This window comes from Paralichthys olivaceus, chromosome 21, assembly GCF_024713975.1.
Source record: "Paralichthys olivaceus isolate ysfri-2021 chromosome 21, ASM2471397v2, whole genome shotgun sequence".
NCBI classification, from domain to species: Eukaryota; Metazoa; Chordata; class Actinopteri; order Pleuronectiformes; family Paralichthyidae; genus Paralichthys; species Paralichthys olivaceus.
Window position 1 is genome coordinate 9,476,074 of NC_091113.1, and position 19,578 is coordinate 9,495,651.

The 19,578-nt window shown below is 40.8% G+C and overlaps 1 protein-coding gene and 1 long non-coding RNA gene across 15 annotated transcripts; both read left to right on the forward strand.

Moving 5' to 3' along the window:
- Window positions 1-1,561: 1,561 nt before the first annotated feature.
- Window positions 1,562-3,353, forward strand: LOC109626844 (uncharacterized). The gene is made up of 3 exons (XR_002202562.2): window positions 1,562-1,722; window positions 2,542-2,654; window positions 3,113-3,353. It is a non-coding gene; the product is annotated as an uncharacterized lncRNA (long non-coding RNA).
- Window positions 3,354-5,904: 2,551 nt separating this feature from the next.
- brsk1a (BR serine/threonine kinase 1a) lies at window positions 5,905-16,465 on the forward strand. Of its 14 annotated transcripts, none has more exons than XM_069517432.1 (19): window positions 5,905-7,132; window positions 7,228-7,322; window positions 7,750-7,835; window positions 8,245-8,385; window positions 8,751-8,867; window positions 9,250-9,283; window positions 9,724-9,792; window positions 9,928-10,074; window positions 10,652-10,683; window positions 10,871-11,035; window positions 11,313-11,521; window positions 12,281-12,434; window positions 12,524-12,584; window positions 13,505-14,129; window positions 14,365-14,428; window positions 14,562-14,685; window positions 14,967-15,220; window positions 15,474-15,563; window positions 16,077-16,217. In XM_069517432.1, the coding sequence occupies exons 1-18, from the start codon at window positions 7,048-7,050 to the stop codon at window positions 15,535-15,537; spliced, it is 2,526 nt and encodes an 841-aa protein (XP_069373533.1). In that variant the 5' UTR covers window positions 5,905-7,047; the 3' UTR covers window positions 15,538-15,563; window positions 16,077-16,217. The 14 variants fall into 14 exon arrangements, with proteins under 14 accessions (XP_069373533.1, XP_069373532.1, XP_069373531.1 ...); XM_069517431.1 differs by having other exon boundaries at window positions 5,907-7,132; window positions 15,474-15,560; window positions 16,062-16,202; XM_069517430.1 differs by lacking the exon at window positions 16,077-16,217 and adding an exon at window positions 15,753-16,054 and having other exon boundaries at window positions 5,908-7,132; window positions 15,010-15,220.
- Window positions 16,466-19,578: the final 3,113 nt, after the last annotated feature.

Genomic DNA, 19,578 nt, shown 5'->3' on the forward strand with positions numbered 1-19,578 from the left:
ATTTTGTCCTTTATATGAGCCACAGATGCTTAAAAACACCGAAACCTATTTTGGTCCATTTTCTCTCTGATTTTTATTATTTGGACCACACATGTAGTGAGCGTGTCCACCTGCAGGCGGCAGTCTGGTGTTTATGGGTCTCATAAAAAAAGGAGGGACCATCGAGATGTGCTTTGCTCTTGTGTCTATTTCACATTTCTATATACAAACACATGCATCTGATCGTTTTTCTTTACTGGCATAATACCCATCACATTAACTTGTAATTATCTTCAATCAATGTGAGGAATTCAAGCGCTTAAATAGGTCAAACAAACATTTTGGCGTTCCTCACTGTCAATGTGACTCCTTTTGTTTACAGGTAATAATAATGGACACAATCCAGAGCCCAGAAATCCATCATTGTGTTATACACCATAGTGTTTGTTGCCCTCCAGTGGTGCTTGTAAAATCTGCAACTACAACACTTCAAAACCACAGTGGTTACAATTTTATATCAATTTGAATCCTGCAATAATTAAAATAATACATTTATAATCATTAGAATTTGAGGACCCATAAAAATCCATAAACTCTATATATTCTAATAGTGCTTTGAGATTATATAACTGTTCAATAGGATTAATATCTCATGACATCAATGGGGGATTTCCCCTCATATCCCTTAAATATATAATATCATTATGAAACAGGATGCAGTATGTATTGTTATTGTTCTGAGTTGCTGCTAATTCTGAAAATACATTTTTCCGCAATGTTTAAAGGGAAAACACTGTGTTCATATGCCTTAAACATTCTACATAAACTGTTTAAATCACATTCTGTTTACAACATAAAATATATTGAAACTAGGCTGGATTATGAAAGATATTCACAATACATTCTTTGACTTATAACGACAAACCAACTGTGTAGTTACACAATGTCATCAGGATTTGTTGACAATATGAAACAAACGTGTGTTCCTCTGTGGATTACCATCACTAAGGTTAACCCTTATCTGCTTTCATTTTTATTTTTAAAAGCTTCAAAATTCTGGATTATTTCCAGAATATTAGTTGCATCGTTTCCAGCGGCGCGCTCAATGCTAATTCAAGGGGTTTATCGGTTAAACAAATGCCACCACTCTGAGCTCAACCCTACTAAGCCAACAAAACAGAGTAAAACAAAAAAGTCAGGCTCCCCAGTCTCTTTTCAGGAAAAAGCACCTCTGCCAGCTCCCCTGTAGTGAGCATTTTAGATGCACCACGAGGCCTTTGTGATGCATAATGATTGACTCAAAAGGTCCTCCATCTGCATATTCATTAAAAGGACAATAAAACAAAAGGCAGGGATGAAGGAATTTTAAGATTACTCAGTTTGATGAACATAAATAGGACAGAATATTAGAGAAAAGGAGAAAAGAGGGAAGAACTCACTTAAAACTTATTGCAATAAATAGTGAGTATTCTCTTGCATATGATCATTTCCTTTCTCAGCTTCCTTGACCTCTTCCTCTCTGGAGCCTCTTATATATGACACAGTCCCTGTCATGCTTCCTCCCTCCCTCCCTGGCCTGTCTATATCTCTCCATCTCTGTAGCCGGCCAGTGACCATACTTGACTGCAGCTCTCGCAGCAACACACCTCCACAAAACCCCAGCTCTCCTCTGTCAGACATGCCAGATTGCAACGAGGCCGTGCCAGCATCATGCCAGGTCATCAAGGAGGACGTTAACAAATGGTGAGTTCTGATGGGACTTACGTGCAACTGTAGATGCTAAAAGTGCTTTTTATAAAATTACACTCATAATTATTAAAGAAATGATTCATCTCCAGGCACAGTGACAGTCTTTAGTGAGTGTAAGTGCTTGTACAGAGTGTCTGTGTGGAAGTTTGCGCCCTCGAGGACTATTCATTAACTGTGTTTGGGTTCCAGTTGAGTAATTGTCACTTTCCATTACATCCCTTTGGCCACTCTCAGTCATCACTTACTGAGCTTTATGTTTTCATATTAATTCTTTATCTGGGCTCATCTTGTAAGAGCACCAGTGGAGCAGATCATTAACTCTTAATTAATGTAGAATACATTTTCCCACAACTTAAAGGAAATCCACTCTTGTATGAAGTGTGAAGACTTCTAGGGCCCTTCTGTGTTGAGGAGCATAAATAGACCTGATGTTTAAAAATAGGACTTGAAATACGTGGCCTATTGCAGAGGAATGGCACATTCCCGGCTGTTGGTTCGTGTTACGTGCGCGCAGGAAGTGACAGATATTTGGTGTGTGTGTCCACGTGCGGCGGTGATTAGTGCTGGTGAAGCCGCTGCACAGATTACTCACTCGTGTTCTTCATAGAATGCAGATAAAAGCTGCTGTGGAGATTTGAGTTGGAATACACTGCAATCAGGCTACACTGTAATAATCCCTCTGGTGCATATGCAGGCTAAATTTAGAGTTGTAATTTATGTGGAAAAGGTCATATAACGTCTAATGCATGTATTTTACCAAAGAGGATAAGGTTTTTTTTCTTTTTTTTATAAATCTTGTTTTTTTTATTTCAGTGTCAGAGAGAAGAGTGTGGAAGACTGTAAAGATCTGATTGATGCCTTCCAGGCCTGTATAAAGACCCTGTCAGAGGGATCATAATGCACGAGAAAATGCATTTTGATCAAATGTAAGTTCACAAAAATGACAACACACTGTTATTTTATTTTTCCTCTGCTAAAAGCAGCTATGAAACATAGGTCCTGTGTTCTTACACAGATAATGTTGCAAAGCAGAATTTTAACAATCCCTCAAAGCCACAGAACAGTAAGCTGTGGTACTAATCTGACAATCACTGAAACACAAATAAACAAACACAAACACACAATGTCAGATTGGTTCAAAAAAATACTATTGGTACATTACTTTTTTTTGTTTTTGGAGTCATAGCTGTTACACTGCTTTGGTATTTTCTATATTTTTAAATAATTTTCTATATAATATAAATATATCCTTGATACCACAGTGTGTTGTATTGTATCATACTACATTTGTTTGATTTAGATCACATAATTCTGTCACATGTTCAGCCTTCTTCAGTTAGTCCTAACTTTTTCCATTTGTGTTTTTTTCCAATCACATCTTCAGAGTCCTTCACCCTCTCAGCACTTCCTTGTTTATTGTATTGGACCCAACCATGTGAAAAACTGAGGAGGGGGGTTATGATGCTACTGGACTTCAAATATATGCTGCTGTGAATGTAATGTGAATTTTCCTTTCATAAATGTTATAATTCCATTATGGACGATGCTTTGACATTGATTATTGACGCACTGTAATTCTTAAAGCACAAACACACACAATATAATAAATGTTACAACACACAGTATTTTCTTTTGTTTTGTTTTGAATTGTTCAGCAGTTTCTTTTATTTATTAGAAGTGCTACTTGTTGGAAACCCTCGATCCACTGAACATAGGCTTCTTCTGGAGTAGTTGCTCTTAATGGAATTAAGAAGATCTTGTTAATCTCTGCTTAATCCTCACATTAGTACCTGCCCCGAGCAGTCTAATGTCAATATCCCAGTCTGAGCTCTGGCAATGAATGTGGGAATGCACAGAGATTAGACTGCAGCAAAGACCTGGAAAATAAGTTTTAATTTTCTGAAACCACCTGTTAGTGTGGTCAGTATATATCAGTATAGGTGGGAGGGAGAGGTGTTAAAACCTCTTGTGTATTTCTGGAGTGCAGACTGAGTCAGCTGGGATTTAGGACCAAGATACAAAGACATTAAGAAGTTGTAAGACATTTGGGAGAGAAAAATCCTTTGCCTGTCCTCAAAACCTACAAATGCAAACTGAGAAGTTTTTCTTGCAGGACAACCATGTTCCCTTCAATCTTAAATTTAAAATACCTTTAGAACTGGTACCTGCACATGTTTATTTTTCATTTTCTACAGCAAGCTGTGTCGTTCACGCCACTGACGAAGGCCTATTGCACTGAAAAATGTAGTTCTCATAAAGACCATCGGAATCAAACCAGAGAATTTCCGTTCTATTTCTGCTCCACGGCTGGAGACAAATCCTTCTGGCTGCGTGCAAATCAAGCAGCCAGGCGCAGATGACGATGGGCTTTGGGGAATTATCCACCCACACAACATTTCAAATTGAGATTTTAGAGATTTTTCAAGGCACTTTACAGATGATTCATTCAAATGTCCTACTTTACCCTTTTTTTTTTGGATAAAACTGTCATCTCTGTGTTATTCATTGGAAATAGTGCCCAACAATTTGCAGTCTCACCTTGCAGATCAGGAGGTGTGCTGGCTCACTCGTCTTTAAGGAGCTCTATACTCTGTAGTGACTCTGTCATGGCTTATAATGATGTGAAGGATTTTTATGGGCTACCATAGGCAACTAAATAGAATTCAGCCCCAATTGATTTCATTATGTACAACTGTGCTTTTCTCATTGTGACATGACCTCTGTGGTAATTGGCAAGTATGGAATTATCACACAAAAATTAGTCTCTGGGCGACTGTGGCTCAGGAAGTAGAGCTGGACGTCCACTAATCAGAGGGTCAGTGGTTCGATCTACAATTCCTCTTTTGCTGAGGTGATAGAAAGACTCAATATAAATACAGTCTGAATATAGATCTACATTTAGAAGTTTAAACTAACTGAGTACATTTACTCAAATATAACCCTAAAATACCATTTTGAGATGTCTGTCAAAATGTACTTTTAATTTAATTAATTAAGATTTTGAATAAAATACAAAACATATGGTCATCTCATCACATGTGTTGCATTTTTGTGGATGGAACTGCTCAAAATTAAACAAATTAAGCCGATGACTCATAAATGATTTCTGCACAGTCATAATAATAATAATCCATTAAAAGGGTAGAGGGATAAATCTACCACTCAGTGGATTCTTTAATATTTGCTACTGTGTTGTTCCTTTGTTGTACTTCTGGACTGCTACTTGCTTAAAATGACTTTAAATGCATGTATTAGACTATTTTTTGGTTTTTTAAAAACATATGTACAATATGGGATATCTCATAAAACACATGATATGACCTATGATGTTTTGTCATGTTTTTAATTAACCGTCATCTAATTTTAAAATTATTGTGTACAAACGCCTTTCAGTTTTCACAATGTTGTTTTGATCTTTAAGCCATAACGATAAAGAATAAATTTATTTTCTTGCTGGAGACACAGAATCATTCCACTCCATCATGAAACTGTGAAGATGATTGTGAAGTGAGTTTTAATTAACGCTGATTGACTGTAACAGGGTTTGACCACAATGATGATTAAAGATGATTAAAATATGTAAGAGATAGATAGATAGATAGAGATAGATAGATAGATAGATAGATAGATGGATGGATGGATAGATAGATAGATAGATAGATAGATAGATAGATAGATAGATAGATAGATAAATAGATGGATAGATAGATAGATAGATAGATGGATAGGTAGATAGATAGGTAGATAGATAGATAGATAGATAGATAAATAGATAGATAGATGGATAGATAGATAGATAGATAGATAGATAGATAGATAGGTAGATAGATAGATAGATAGATAGATAGATAGATAGATAGATAGATAGATAGATAAATAGATAGATAGATGGATAGATGGATAGATAGATAGATAGATAGATAGATAGATAGATAGATAGATAGATAGATAGACTCCGAACTGAAAAATAAGATAAAACCTCTGGGACTCTGGTGATCGTGAGAGGCCCAAGCTCCCCCAGCATCACCACACCCCAACCAGGCGGCGTCCCATCCACTGGCCCCTCTGGTCATGTTTCATAAGAATGGCGAGGGAGGTGTCCGCAGAGGCCCCCGGGGGCCCCTAAGCCGAGGTGGTGAATGCGGAGATAAGCGTATTTGAGAGGAGGATGATCGGGAGGAGGAGGAGGAGAGAGGATGGAGAGGGAGAGGGACCCGGATGCTGATGCGAGTGAGACGAGGGGAGGAAGGAAGGAAGAGGAGAGAGAAAATATCGATTTACGGCAAGGAAAGGCGAAGCGGGTCTGAAACGGGAGGGGGGCCTATCTTACCCTGCGTGAACCGTGATCAGAAGTGAGGAAGGGGGGACACCGGCCTCCATTAAGACGCTGATCTGCGGATCCGTGTTTGTTTTTTTCACCTGTGTATCCGCCGGTGAAGAGGAGGAGGGAGGAGGAGGGAGGAGGACACGCCAGAGGAGAAGATGCTGTGATCTCGCAGGGATGTAGCGACGAGGAGGGAGGAGAGAGAGCGAGAGCGAAAGAGAGAGAGAGAGGACGCCACGCTAAGAAGATGGTTGTTTTGCGGGGGGTGCGCGGTTCACCACGGATTATTGCGGGAGCGCAGCGGCCGGCCGACGAATCCAACCGTTTGGCGACGCCCGGAAACTTCGGGAGGCGTCGGCTCTTCTGACCGGCGGCCGTCCGTCCGTCGGCGGCTAACTCCGAGCTAGCTCCGCCGCTGTGTGGGAGAGCGGCGGCCACGGCTAAAATACATAGCATGTTGTTGTTGCACCTGTAAAATAGGCCTGTCAAGATAGAGAGAGGATATAAAACTCACGTATTTCCCAACGTTTATCATCCACTCTACGTGTTTTTGACGTTTCGTTGCTATACTCAACCATCAAATGACATTAATTACACGGCTTGTTTCGATGCTATATCGTCTTTATATATAGTTAGCAAGCTATACAGGTAGGCTAATGTACAGAAGTCAAACTCATTGGTTGTCATGTTTATCTTTAGGCTAGTGGTTAACTTAGCGTCACCTCTGCTTTAGCTAGCTGTTTTTGTTAAATATCAAAAATAAAAAAAGAAGTGGCTAAGGATAAGTAGCTTGGTTATTAGCTGAAGGATGCTCATTTATCATCCACATGTTGTAAATCAGCACCGGTCCCTCCTGAGTGTTCTCCCTGCGACCAGAGGGGTCTTTCCTAAGTTGAGCACCATCTTGTATCCCACGATAACTTCTGTATAAGCTGTGCAGTGATATCGAGAGTGAATCGCAATAATCGCTGTCATTAGCCTCCAGTGAGAGCAGTATGAGTAAGGAACTGTCTCTCGGTCAGTCAGCTCAGTATGTTGGGCCCTACAGACTGGAGAAAACGCTGGGGAAGGGACAGACAGGTGAGTGCCACTGTTTCTGGATTCAAAGACACCATTTTTGGACGTGATCCCTCTCTCCGTGTCCAGATTTCATGTCTCTTGTTGTGTGTTTTAAGGACTGGTCAAGCTCGGGGTCCACTGTATTACGGGTCAAAAGGTCGCGATCAAAATAGTGAACAGAGAGAAGCTGTCGGAGTCGGTCTTGATGAAGGTACAGTATGACCCCCGGTGCAGGTTGCAGGCCCCACACTGAAAAGTAAAATGCCACTTGGTAGAGCCCATACCTCCAACAGTCCCTGTAAATTCTATCACACTTATCAGTTGCCTAAATATTCCCTGGGAAATTTGGATGAAATGTCCAAAAAGCACCCTGTATCTCAATGCTAAAGGAAGTTACACATTATTCCTGGATCCACACCAACATGCCAAGTTTCGTGATATTCTGTCAAGTCGTTTTTTGCGTAATGACGTGTCACGCTGTACGTAAACTGCTGCTTATTTCCTATATTTAACCTGTGTGTTAATTCACCTCACTTCTGTCGCTTCAACAACACTGAGCGTCCTGTGTGCTCTGCTTCAGTATCTTCATCTCTGTCTCTCTCTCTTTTTCTTCCAATCTGTCTCTTCCCTCTAACCAGGTTGAAAGGGAGATTGCCATTCTGAAACTGATTGAGCATCCGCATGTGTTGAAGCTGCATGATGTTTACGAGAATAACAAATACCTGTGAGTTCTGTCTGCTTTCGACCGAGCCTCGGAATCGGGGTCACTGCAGTCTGCATGCCTTTCCTTTCTTGCTGAATACTGAACTTTGGTGTGGGATTGGTATGAATATTACTTTAAGAACTAAATAAATCTGCATCACTATAATCCTCACTTTTCTCAAGAGGGTTTTGATCTATCTTGAAGGGAAAACAATGTTTGTCACTGTTATGAAACAGCTGCCGGAGTAGAAGCTGGCTGAAAATTAGTACATTTAAAATAAGATCAATTTTCACGATTGAAGAATCATGAATAGACAGTATGTAGCAGTTGAGAGGTTAGAGTTATTGTCTTTCTAAATGTATTCACTTTGTCCTCCTGTCTCCTAACGATGAAAGTTTCAAATCACACTTTCATCCCCGTTTGTCATCAGGTACCTGGTGTTGGAGCATGTGTCTGGAGGAGAGCTGTTCGACTACCTGGTGAAGAAAGGCCGGCTGACTCCGAAAGAGGCCAGGAAGTTCTTCAGGCAGATCATCTCTGCTTTGGATTTCTGTCACAGTCACTCCATCTGGTTGGTTTTTGTCACAAAGCAGCAGTTCTAAAATTGGAATCTGGGGTCATGAGTAGGGTGATAGTTTTGGTTCCTCTGCCAATGTACAAAGCTACAAAGAATCGATGTCAGAATCCTGTCAAAATAAGTCAAAAGTTCCTGCTGTTTTATCATTAAAAAGTATCTGAAATAGACCATTCTCTTTTAATATAGAATTGATGTTTTCAGATACTACTCTAACCTTTTTAATAATCAGACTTTTTGTGATAGTGTATTAAAAAATGTGATTCTGTTGCATGAACCAATATTAAAGCATTTTTCAAACCCACGTAGTCATACTTCAGCTGTGATGAGTGTTTTCTGTTTGTGTGTCTGTGTGTGTACAGTCACAGAGACCTGAAGCCAGAGAACTTGCTCCTGGATGAGAAGAACAACATCCGAATCGCTGACTTTGGGATGGCCTCCCTCCAGGTGGGAGACAGTCTGTTAGAGACTAGCTGTGGGTGAGTACCTACTCTTTGTGTGTGTATCCATAAATGTGTACACACTTAAAATGCCTGCCTATATTCTTATCAAATTAAACTACTCCAGAAATCATTCAGAATAATCATCCTATTAAAATCCATAATCGAATTATACATTCTTAAAAATGTATATTGGCATTGTTCCATAATTTTACCCCAACAATAGAAACACATCTCCCTTCTCGACTTTGCTCTGGAGATCATTTGAATTATTTTATAATATATTGAATCATAAAATTTTTATAGCGTGATAGTTTAGAAACAGACACACACATGCACATTGCTTTTTATATTTATACTGCTTCAGAGTTGTAAGTGTAGTATTATCGCTTTAGCTTCTAATATTTCTTTTTCATTTCAGATCACCACATTATGCGTGCCCTGAAGTTATACGGGTAAGACTTGCACAGTGTCCTACTCAAATGTTGTCTCGCAATAACGAAATTAGCAAATGTTATTCATAAATTATTCATTTAGAGGCAAATACACAATGACAAAGCCACACGAACATCGCATATTGTTGTAAAATCGGGAAGAATAATTCAAAAAGTCTTAATAGAATCCTAGAATCTGGCACGTGTGTTGTTAAGAAGGCTCATTTCTGATTAAGGGACATCAGCATACAAAAAAATGAACCAGTTCTATCAATGAATAGATGGTTTCAGTGTTTTGGACTAAGTGCTGGATTAAAATGGATTACAGTGTTTCCTTTTCATAGTCTTTGATAAGCCTTAAACCAGATGAAACTTTCACATTGAATAGGAATAATAAAAGTTAATTTTTGTTTTCACATTGTCAGTGGTTCATGAATTTAAGGGGTTTCTGTGTTCGGCAGGGGGAGAAATATGATGGGCGGAGAGCAGATGTGTGGAGCTGTGGGGTCATCCTGTTTGCTCTACTGGTGGTACGTCCTCTACTCCTGTTTTCACAATGAAGTTTGGTCCATTTCTAATAAGCCCTTGTGTGTTTGCGGTTTTCTACTTACCTCCCTCCATTTGTCAAGCTTTTCGAATCTTCCCTCTCTCCCTTTCTCCTGAAGGGCGCCCTGCCTTTTGACCATGACAACTTGCGTCAGCTCCTAGAGAAGGTGAAGAGTGGGGTGTTCCACATGCCCCACTTCATCCCCCCGGACTGCCAGTCTCTGCTCAAGGGTATGATCGAGGTCAACCCTGAAAAGAGGCTCACGGTATGAGACTGAGCTCACATGCAGACAACACCTTGAATTAATACAAGTCTCGTATATAGATTGTAACTGAAGAGTCTTAAATGAATGGGCCCTTTATATTCAAATACTATGTATTTACTTTGTTTTTTAAAGACCAGACAAAATAAACACCTTTTGAGTTTTACAACAACTGAAGGCCACCACAGGTTCTGTTTCATGTTTGGAAAAGGGAAGGGTATTTGGCTGCAACATGCAACTTCACCACTAGATGTCACTAAATCCTAAACACTGAACCTTTAATACTCTTTTAGTTTTTTATTCACTTTGCTTTTGTACTTTTTAGCATTTTAATTATCTTATTTGACAAAGTTGCATTTATATCAGGTCATTTAATCATTGGTGTGTTTTTGTTGCATTTGTTTGTTAGAATTTAGAAAGATCTATGTTCATGGGGTTATGTGATCTTTAATACACAATATCTGGAATGGATGAGCTGACTTTTATGTCTGAAGAAAACTGTTTATACAACATAAGGCTTTCTGTGATCATCTGGCTCGGTAGAAACTAACGGCCCCATCTGCCATGTCACCCCTTACAGCTAGAGGCCATCCAGAAACACGCCTGGTATCAGTGAGTATACGTTCATCTTTGCTTACATTACTGTTGAAAGAAACACTAATTTAAAGGGATGTTGCATCATATCTTAGCATACACATTACATCTGTATCATCTATTGTGTTTCATCACGTGTGACTTGTGTGTGCGTGTGTGCGTGTGTGTGCGTGTGTGTGTGTGTGTGTTTGTGTGTGGCTCCCAGGGGTGGTCGAAATGAGCCGTGTCCTGAGCAGCCTCCTCCCAGGCGAGTGTGTGTGAGGCGAATCTCGTCCCTGACTGAGCTGGACCCAGATGTGTTGGACAGCATGCACTCGCTTGGCTGTTTCCGAGACCGAGTCAAGCTCACACGTGATTTGCAATGTGAAGAGTAAGAGATTTTTTTTTTTCAACTTTAACCATGACTGGGCTTGGAGTGAATAGAATAATCTAAACACAGATTTTTATACCAGAGGATAAGGCGTCTGGCAATATTCTGCCCAGAAAATATGACCTATCCTCACAAATATCAAACTAATTTTATTGTCATGTTCTTCTTCTCAGCTTTAACTTTAAATTAAAGTCAGGTTTATCACAGGGAAGTGATACTGAGGGCTTTAGAATACAAACTGATTTGTGACATGTCTTTTGTTTGTGTTGTTCCTCAGAGAAAATCAGGAGAAGATGATCTATTACCTACTGCTGGACAGGAAAGAGCGTTACCCCAGCTATGAGGATGAGGACTTGCCTCCGCGCAATGACGTAGGTCAGTCTTTAGGGGGCAGGAGGGATCCACTGAAGGCAGGGAGCTGCTTTTCTCATCCTCACGTCTCGGAGAAGCAAGTGTACCACAAAGGGAGGCTGGTACTATACTCGGGTACTCAATACCTCTGCCAGTTAATCTTCAATCATTTGACAATTTAAATGTGACATTTTTGAATAAATATTTTGCAATGGTAGCCATTAGCTAGAGAATCAGTAACTGAGATCTCTTGTTGGCTTTATTAGCTAAAGGCCTCTTTAGGCTTGAGTGTGGAAGTAGGTTAAATGGAACCATGTGTAAAATTTTACACAAGTAACAACAAGTCTGTTGTCTTTTGCATCATTCAAACCATGGGAAAGAACAGGGTTAACTGAACCATTCTCCCAAGCAGAAGAAGATACGTTAATCACAGTCACAGATGGCACAGTGAGTGAAAAGCCTGTGGAAAAAATCACTTTCAACATGATCAGACATTTTCACAATGGTGAAGATGTAGCAACAGCTCTTACTACCAGGGAGGACTAGGGCTCATTTGAAATGTCTTTCTTATTTTTTTTGATAATACCTCTGCAGTGGTAAAGAAAGACTGGTAAATGGTCTGTATTTATATTGCACTTTTCTTTTCCTGATGACCACTCAGAGCACTTTACAGTACAGTTTTACATTCACCCATTCACACACACATTCATACAGTGCATCTATATGAAATTTTGGGTTCAGTATCTTGCCCAAGGACACTTAGGTATGCAGATTAGTGACCAGCAACCTTCTGGATGACCGCTCTAACCCCTGAGCCACAGGCTCAACCAACTACTTGCTAAAATTGATTTATTTTGATGAATTTTGTTACAATTTTATGGTGGTACTCTACAGCAGACCCTCCTCGAAAGCGGGTTGACTCTCCCATGCTGACGCGCCACGGCCGCTGTCGCCCTGAGAGGAAAAGTCTTGAGGTGCTGAGTGTTACAGAACAGGGGTCTCCCACCCCACCTCGCAGGGCCCTGGACACAGCTGCACACAGTCAGAGGTACAGTATATTAAGCTCTAGAATTCATTCCCAGTTGAGATAATAACAGACTGGTGTGAAGATCTTTTGACCTCTGGTCTCCTTGTCAGGTCTCGCTCGGTGAGCGGAGCCTCCACTGGTCTCTCCTCCAGCCCTCTCAGCAGTCCCCGGGTAAGGGCCTGTTGGCCAACTTTTACTGAACCGTACACACTGCTTCGCTATCATTGCACACGTTACTAGCATGCATGATAAAATGTTGAATTTCCAAGGTTCATTTCTGTTGTTTAACTTCCTCATGTGACATAGTAGCTCTACAGTTAAATTTAATTAAACCAATATCCTTAATGTAGATGTATATCTGAAAATATTTTAAGCATATCATTTAAAAAACATTATTGATTGATTTTGAAATATAAAAGCCCTTGTGTGACTTATTACATGTAATTCTGAATGCTTTGCAAATTATATTGTTAACGATCGATATCAGTGTACTGTGTTACTGTGATGATTAATGCAGCCGTTATCAGCCTCTTCTGAGCAAAAATTCTGACCACACTCCATACCCCACTGAGACGTCCATTTTCCAAGATCCCTGTCATTTTTACACCTTATCACGACACCAGTGCGTCAGATTTAATCTCTCAACCAGCAGGAGGTTTGCGTGGCATTTTTCTTCTGTCTTCATGTCACTTCTCTTTTTCACCATGCATGAACTGGCACCTTCAGAAAAAGAACTTGGAGATTATTGATTTTTGGTTTATGGGTTTAAATAAAAAAGGTCAATGGATGTTAAAATATCAGCAACAGTACAGTAACTCTTTCACTTCCACTGTTCTAAGTCACCACATTCTTAACCACACCCTCATATAAGCTATAAAAGTCACTTGTAAAGGACTAAGCTAGAGCTTTAATATTCAAGGCTGGTAGAATTACATTTGACACGTTCACTTCTCATAAGTTGCACTCTTTTTGTCATGAAGCATGGTATTCATTTCCATCCTTTCTCCATGTTCCATCCCTTCTCTTTCTTCTTTTCCATCTCTCCCACCTCCCCACCAATCCCCCCCCCACCCTACAAACCCACTCCCCAGTCCTATCAGAGCCCAGTCTTCACTTTCAGCCAATCAGACGTCACCTCTGCCACCGCTACCCTCCTCACAAAGGAGCCCAAACAGGGAAACACCACCACACCTCGCTCAGCACGGGCTCACGACAAGCCCAAAGCTCCCCCCAACCCAAAGACCCAGACCCTGCCCAGCAAGGGACCCGCTGACCGACCCCACCTGCAGCCCATCAAATCCCTGCCTCTGCACAACCCATCCTCCCGCTCCCCCTCTCCGCTTCTGTCACCCATCCCCCGTTTCTTCTTCCCCTCGTCCTCTGTCCTAAAGTCAGTGACTAAGAGCTTCTACCCAAACTCTGCCCACTCTGTGCCGCAGGTCACCCCCCAGGGCTCTCCGCTGCCCACACCCCTGGGCACCCCTGTCCACCACCCTCACCACCCTTCCTCCACCCCGCCCTCCTCCTCCTCGTCCTCGTCCTCCTCTCGGGCGGAGGGAGGGGGAGGTGTGGGCTCACTCTCGCTGACCCCGCCCTCCAGTCCAGGGGGGGGTAGCGGCATGGCGGCCAGCAGCTCTGCTCACTGGAGGACTCGCCTCAATTCATTCAAGAACAACCTGCTGGGCTCGCCGCGTTTCCACCGCCGCAAGCTGCAAGGTGAGTTTACCACAGCAGTAAGTGGACTTAAGTTATATTTTTACTACAGGTATGGGACCTTAAGACTTAAATATGATATCAGTTTCAAAATGTTTAATGTTTCTCTGCTTACTTTCTCTAATTTCTCTTTCAGCATATACTAGTAGAACAACAATGGATTATATCTTGATGGTTATTTTTCTCAAGCATCAAGCGTAAGGAATAAAATTGTAGATCAGCTTTATTTTTAAAATAGATTTGTCTCTTTCAGTTCCTACATCAGAAGACATGTCCAGTCTAACACCAGAATCTAGCCCTGAGTAAGTCACAGTCCTTCAGATGAATTTCTGCTAAGATGTCACTTTTTTTCTCAAAATAAATCTGTACCTTTCTGCTTATGGACATTTTCCTTGGGTCAGAGTATTTGCTCACACTCTTTATTTTTCCTTCCAGGCTGGCTAAGAAGTCTTGGTTTGGAAACTTCATCGGCTTAGAGAAAGAGGAGCAGATCTTTGTGGTCATCAGAGACAAACCTCTGAGCTCTGTCAAAGCCGACATTGTGCACGCCTTCCTGTCTGTGAGTTTCAGATGTGGCTTGTCTTTCACGCCTTGCACTGTCAAAGCTTGTTTGTAGAAAGCATGGCTCTCACTTTAACTGTAACATTCACACATGCTCTTGTGCTGTACACACTTCATTTTTCTCTTGATTTCAGTTTTCTTCTTTATTTCAGTCTTGCTCACTGGTGGCACATAAACACTTTGCTTTCACCAATGGCTCACTCTTTCTCTGTTCTCCTCACCCTCGCCCTTTGTCTCCCTATACTCACGTTGGCCCCCGTACCTCTCCCGCCTCGTAAGTCTGTCGGTCTCTCTGCTTCTTCTCTGTCTCCCCACCACACAGATCCCATCGCTCAGTCACAGCGTCCTTTCCCAGACCAGCTTCAGGGCCGAGTACAAGTCCTCCGGCGGCCCTTCCGTCTTCCAGAAGCCCGTCAAGTTCCAGGTGGACATTGCCTTCTCAGAGGGCGAGAGAGAGCGGGACAGGGAGAGGACCGAGAGGGAGGGCAGGAGGGAGACAGGAATCTACAGCGTGACGTTCACCCTCATATCAGGCAATTGCAGTCAACATTTAACCCTTTCAATTAGGAATTGAACCTACTGTATATAGAGCTAATGTTGAAATTTAGCAAATGCTATCTGGCAAAGAGCTGGGTTTTGTTAAGACTAAATGAACCATAATGCATTAGAGAATTCAGAACTATTTTACTAAATGAGAAAAATATTAAACACGGTAGAAAAAAATATGAATAAACAAAAAAAAAACGAGCCACCGTTCGATATGTGTTTGCCTTCTTTCATCTCCAGGTCCAAGTCGCAGGTTCAGACGAGTGGTGGAAACGATTCAAGCCCAGCTTCTCAGCTCCCATGATCAACCCATGGTGCAAGCCCTATCTGGTAAGACTGCTTACTCATGCTTGTGTACACGCCCTCAGTAAAACAAATTTGCACCTTCACAGGGGCCGTTTTGTTTTGTTTGTTTCTTTTGCATATTTTGCAAATTATATTTTTTTCCCCTCTATAAATATCTTCTGTTTAATGTTCTAAACCCCATTAAAATCATTGTTATTTCCTTGTGCTTGAAAGTTCCTTTAGTATTTTCAAAGGAGGGTGGTGTTTTCATCATTCTCTGTCCAAAACCATGAGTGTCACCTAAACTTTTGGTTCAATCATTTGGTAATTATACAGCTTTCATTTCCATTACCATGCTTAGTATCATCTAGTGCTAGCAGGCTACATACAGGCAACATGTTTTTGTGATATGCTACTAACTAACAGACAAACAAAGGAACCCAGATGAAAACATAACCTTCTTGGCAGAGGTAAAAAGGCTAGACTCAATTTTTCAGGCTCAGTAGCACTTTACGTTAAGAGTGACTTTCCTGTCCTCCTCTGCTGATCCCTTCCCAGATGAGAAGAACGGCCGGCCCCACGGGACCCCCACCCGCCAAAACTCGAGACGCTCTGAGGGTGGGGGCGACAGGTGTGAGTGGGGAGACCGAACAGATGGAGGAGGCATCGGAGGCAGCGGGGGAGTTCTGCAGCGCAGAGGCTCAGCAAAAGAGAGAACCCGACTGCTGTCCTCCAATGGAACCCAGTCCCAGCCGTAGGATAGAAAGTGAGACCATGCAGCAGGATGCTTGAACTACACCCGAGAGACGACAGTGTAACTCCATCTCAACGTATCCCTGCAAGCCATGAGCTACTCCTCTTCTTCCTTGACTAAGTTAATGAAGGTGCTTGACCATAGCAAGGATTGAGCCTTTTCCCTCCGTCGTGTTTTTTTTTTTTTTTTTCAACTCATCATTCTCTTGATCGTTTGGATCATCAGGATTCCTTCCCTTAAATGAGAAAGAAGTGTTAGGGAATCACCCTTTAATGAAAAAAAAACTAAACTTTGAATGAGCAGTTTGGTATCCATCATAGATACAGCTTCACAGATCAAACTAGGAAATTTTGAAGTGCTAATGTGCATGCCAGTTAGCAAATCAGCCTGTTAAAGGATGCCGACCTGTTCAGATAGGCTAGTCTACCATATCATTGTTATACAGTTTCTGACACCAAAAAGAAATAACAGTCTTGTTCTCAAGATTCAAATTAACCAGTGCGCTCATATCACTATCAAGCAACACGCAATTACTAGTCCATACTGAAAGACATATATATGTAATCTCAGCAGAGGAACGCTAAACGTTAGCAGCCTGCTACCACTTCAGCAACGAGCTGAATAAAAAGGTCCTGATTTTCTCAGAAGAAACGACACGCTGCTGTGTCCTTTCCCGAGGTAAAGAAAACCAACAAAGTAAGCTAAGTAAGTGAATGTGAAAAAAAGATATTTTTTTATTTAGTTTTATTTATTTATGTTAACGTGTTTCTTTGGAAAATGTCAGTAGCACAGGGATAGCAGTACAGTAGGTCACTAAAAACACTGCAGTGTTAAAGGGGAAGCTGACATTTTTGTTTTTTGTGACAGGAATCTGTTTCAAGTTTAATGTTTTAAATTCTTTTGTATTATTATTATTTTTTGCTCAGAGACAATATGAAACAATGCATCTGAGGTTTTGGCATTGGACTCCTGTTGCTCTGAAGAAAAGTATTTTTGATTTGAACAGAAATATGAACATTACTATATGAAGAAGAAAAAAAAAAACACTATGCGTGAATAGTTCCATGAACCTCATCACAGCTGTTTGTGCCCAGATTGAATGAGAAGAAGAGCATCCCTGACCTGTGGATCAAACAAAGGCCACTGTTCTCGTGGAGCTTGTCTCCCATCGCCATAGTATTCACGTACTGACTCTGAACAATATAAAATGAAAAGAGAAAAAAAAGAACTCAAAAAGGAAATTCATCCTCGGACATTTTCATCATAAAAAGCTTGCAGCGTCACTTCCTCGTTGAACAGGACTTCAGAATAGGAAGCGAGCAGAGAGTCTCCTAACCACACGCTCCTCACGTCAGTGTTCACCAACGAGCCAAGTAGTCCATCGCCACACCCACACTCACCACCGAGAGTCGCACCATTCAGCAAACAGACGTAGCAACTCGGACGGTCACGTGTTCCTCCATTACTCTATCAGACTAGTCGACGTTCATCACCAGTCTTCCATACAGCACAATATGCAACGTTTTCAGAGAGATACACACTGCTACATTTTAATGCTAATGTTTTTTGTTGTTTTTATATTTGCCTACTTATCTATCCATCTATTTATTGATTTTTATTTATGTATTTATTTGGTCATGTTGATGTTTGTGTTATGTATTTGTTTACAAAGTAGATTTTCTGCCAACAAAACTATATCAAGAGCCAATTCAAGGAACCTGCTCCGTTTCATTTCTCACCATTTTTCTTTTTTTTGAGAATTTCTCTCCACGACTTCAATAGCAGTGCCGACGGATCGTCTGTTTGTTTATAGCTCACATTTCATCACGCTTATCCCTAGTAACCGGAATGTGTGCGTGAGACGGGTGGATGATGGCTGACTGAGAGTGAAACTTTGTGGCCACTGAGTAGGTGCGGAGATTTTAACTGACCCAAGATTATTCAATTAGTTAACATTGCCAAACCCTAACAGGTAAATAATTGCTATTTCACTTCATCTCCTGCCTTTATGCCTCGTTCCCTTGTCTGTCCGCCTCTTTACCCCGTTGTGTAGCCATCATCACAAGAGAAACTGTACCAAGTCGTTTGCCTCACTGTCCACACACTATGATTGCTTCACGATCATCGGTTTCATCTATTTCCTCACCACGTCACCTTCACTTTCATTGGCCCAACTCTGGCTAAGATTGTAAACTATTCTCCATCCATAAAGGGTCAGTAGAATAAGGTGTTTAAAAAAAGAAATGTCTGTATCATAATTTAAATATAAAAAGTGCACTATTATAACTATTGCCTGTGATAAAAAGAACAATTATGATTGAATTGATGGTCAAAATAAAGAGAGATCCACCTTATTGTTATGGTTACAATAATAAACCCTAAATTCATGTGTGTGTGTTTAGTCTCTGGGTTAAAATGGCGTGTGTTCATTTATGCTACTGTCTCTTTTGCCAGAAAATGACACTATTTTCACCATAAGGATGCAGATATTATTGGAATTATTTTACAGAACAATAAATAATATGGAAATAATTACACAATTAAGGATCTTGAACGTCTTTAAATTAGACAAACCTGAAATTGATCTGATATATTCTCAGTAAACTTAAACTTTACATACAAATTTCATACATCGAAGCCATAGACTTTACATAAAGATGGGCGACACGTCTCCTCTTACCCCTTCCATTCAGAAATGAAGCTGAAATATCCTGGATATGAACGCTGCCATCTTGTGCCGAAAACTGCAGTAGCACTCAAGGGACGGAGCAGCATGACTTTTCACCCTGTTTTCATAACATCAACAAACAAATACCCACGCCAATGAGGATATATGATTTCACTGCTGTTCTTCATGTACATGAGATGTTAAATGTATATTTTAATTTTACACTTATACAGACCTACGAGTCTGAAATAAAGGTTAAGATAGCATGACATGACATAACAGCAACATACATAGCATGGCATTGCATGACATTACACGGCAAGATATGACAAAAGATATATCATAACATAACAACATAACATGACAAAACCTCAAATTATGCAGCACAGCAGGGGAAAGGTTGAAATGACATGTCATGACACAACATGGCACAACTTTGATATGACATAACACAGGCACATTTAAGTGACTGACATCTCTAATTGTGTGGGACTGCTTGTGCTCTACTGAGTGTAAACCATCTTCGTGCTTTTACTTATTAATCTTCCCTCTAATTGTGGACATGAGTTCACAGCATGGTTCACAGGCTTCTGCATGATCGCATGATTTCCTACAGTCAGTGAATGCAGCACTAGCTT

Excerpts from the sequence above, each read along its gene's own strand:
- brsk1a (XM_069517424.1), top strand. The coding sequence starts at position 7,048 with ATGAGTAAGGAACTGTCTCTCGGTCAGTCAGCTCAGTATGTTGGGCCC. Across the intron at positions 7,836-8,244 it reads TACGAGAATAACAAATACCT|GTACCTGGTGTTGGAGCATG; the intron begins GTGAGTTCTGTC and ends GTTTGTCATCAG. Across the intron at positions 8,868-9,249 it reads CTGTTAGAGACTAGCTGTGG|ATCACCACATTATGCGTGCC; the intron begins GTGAGTACCTAC and ends TTTTCATTTCAG.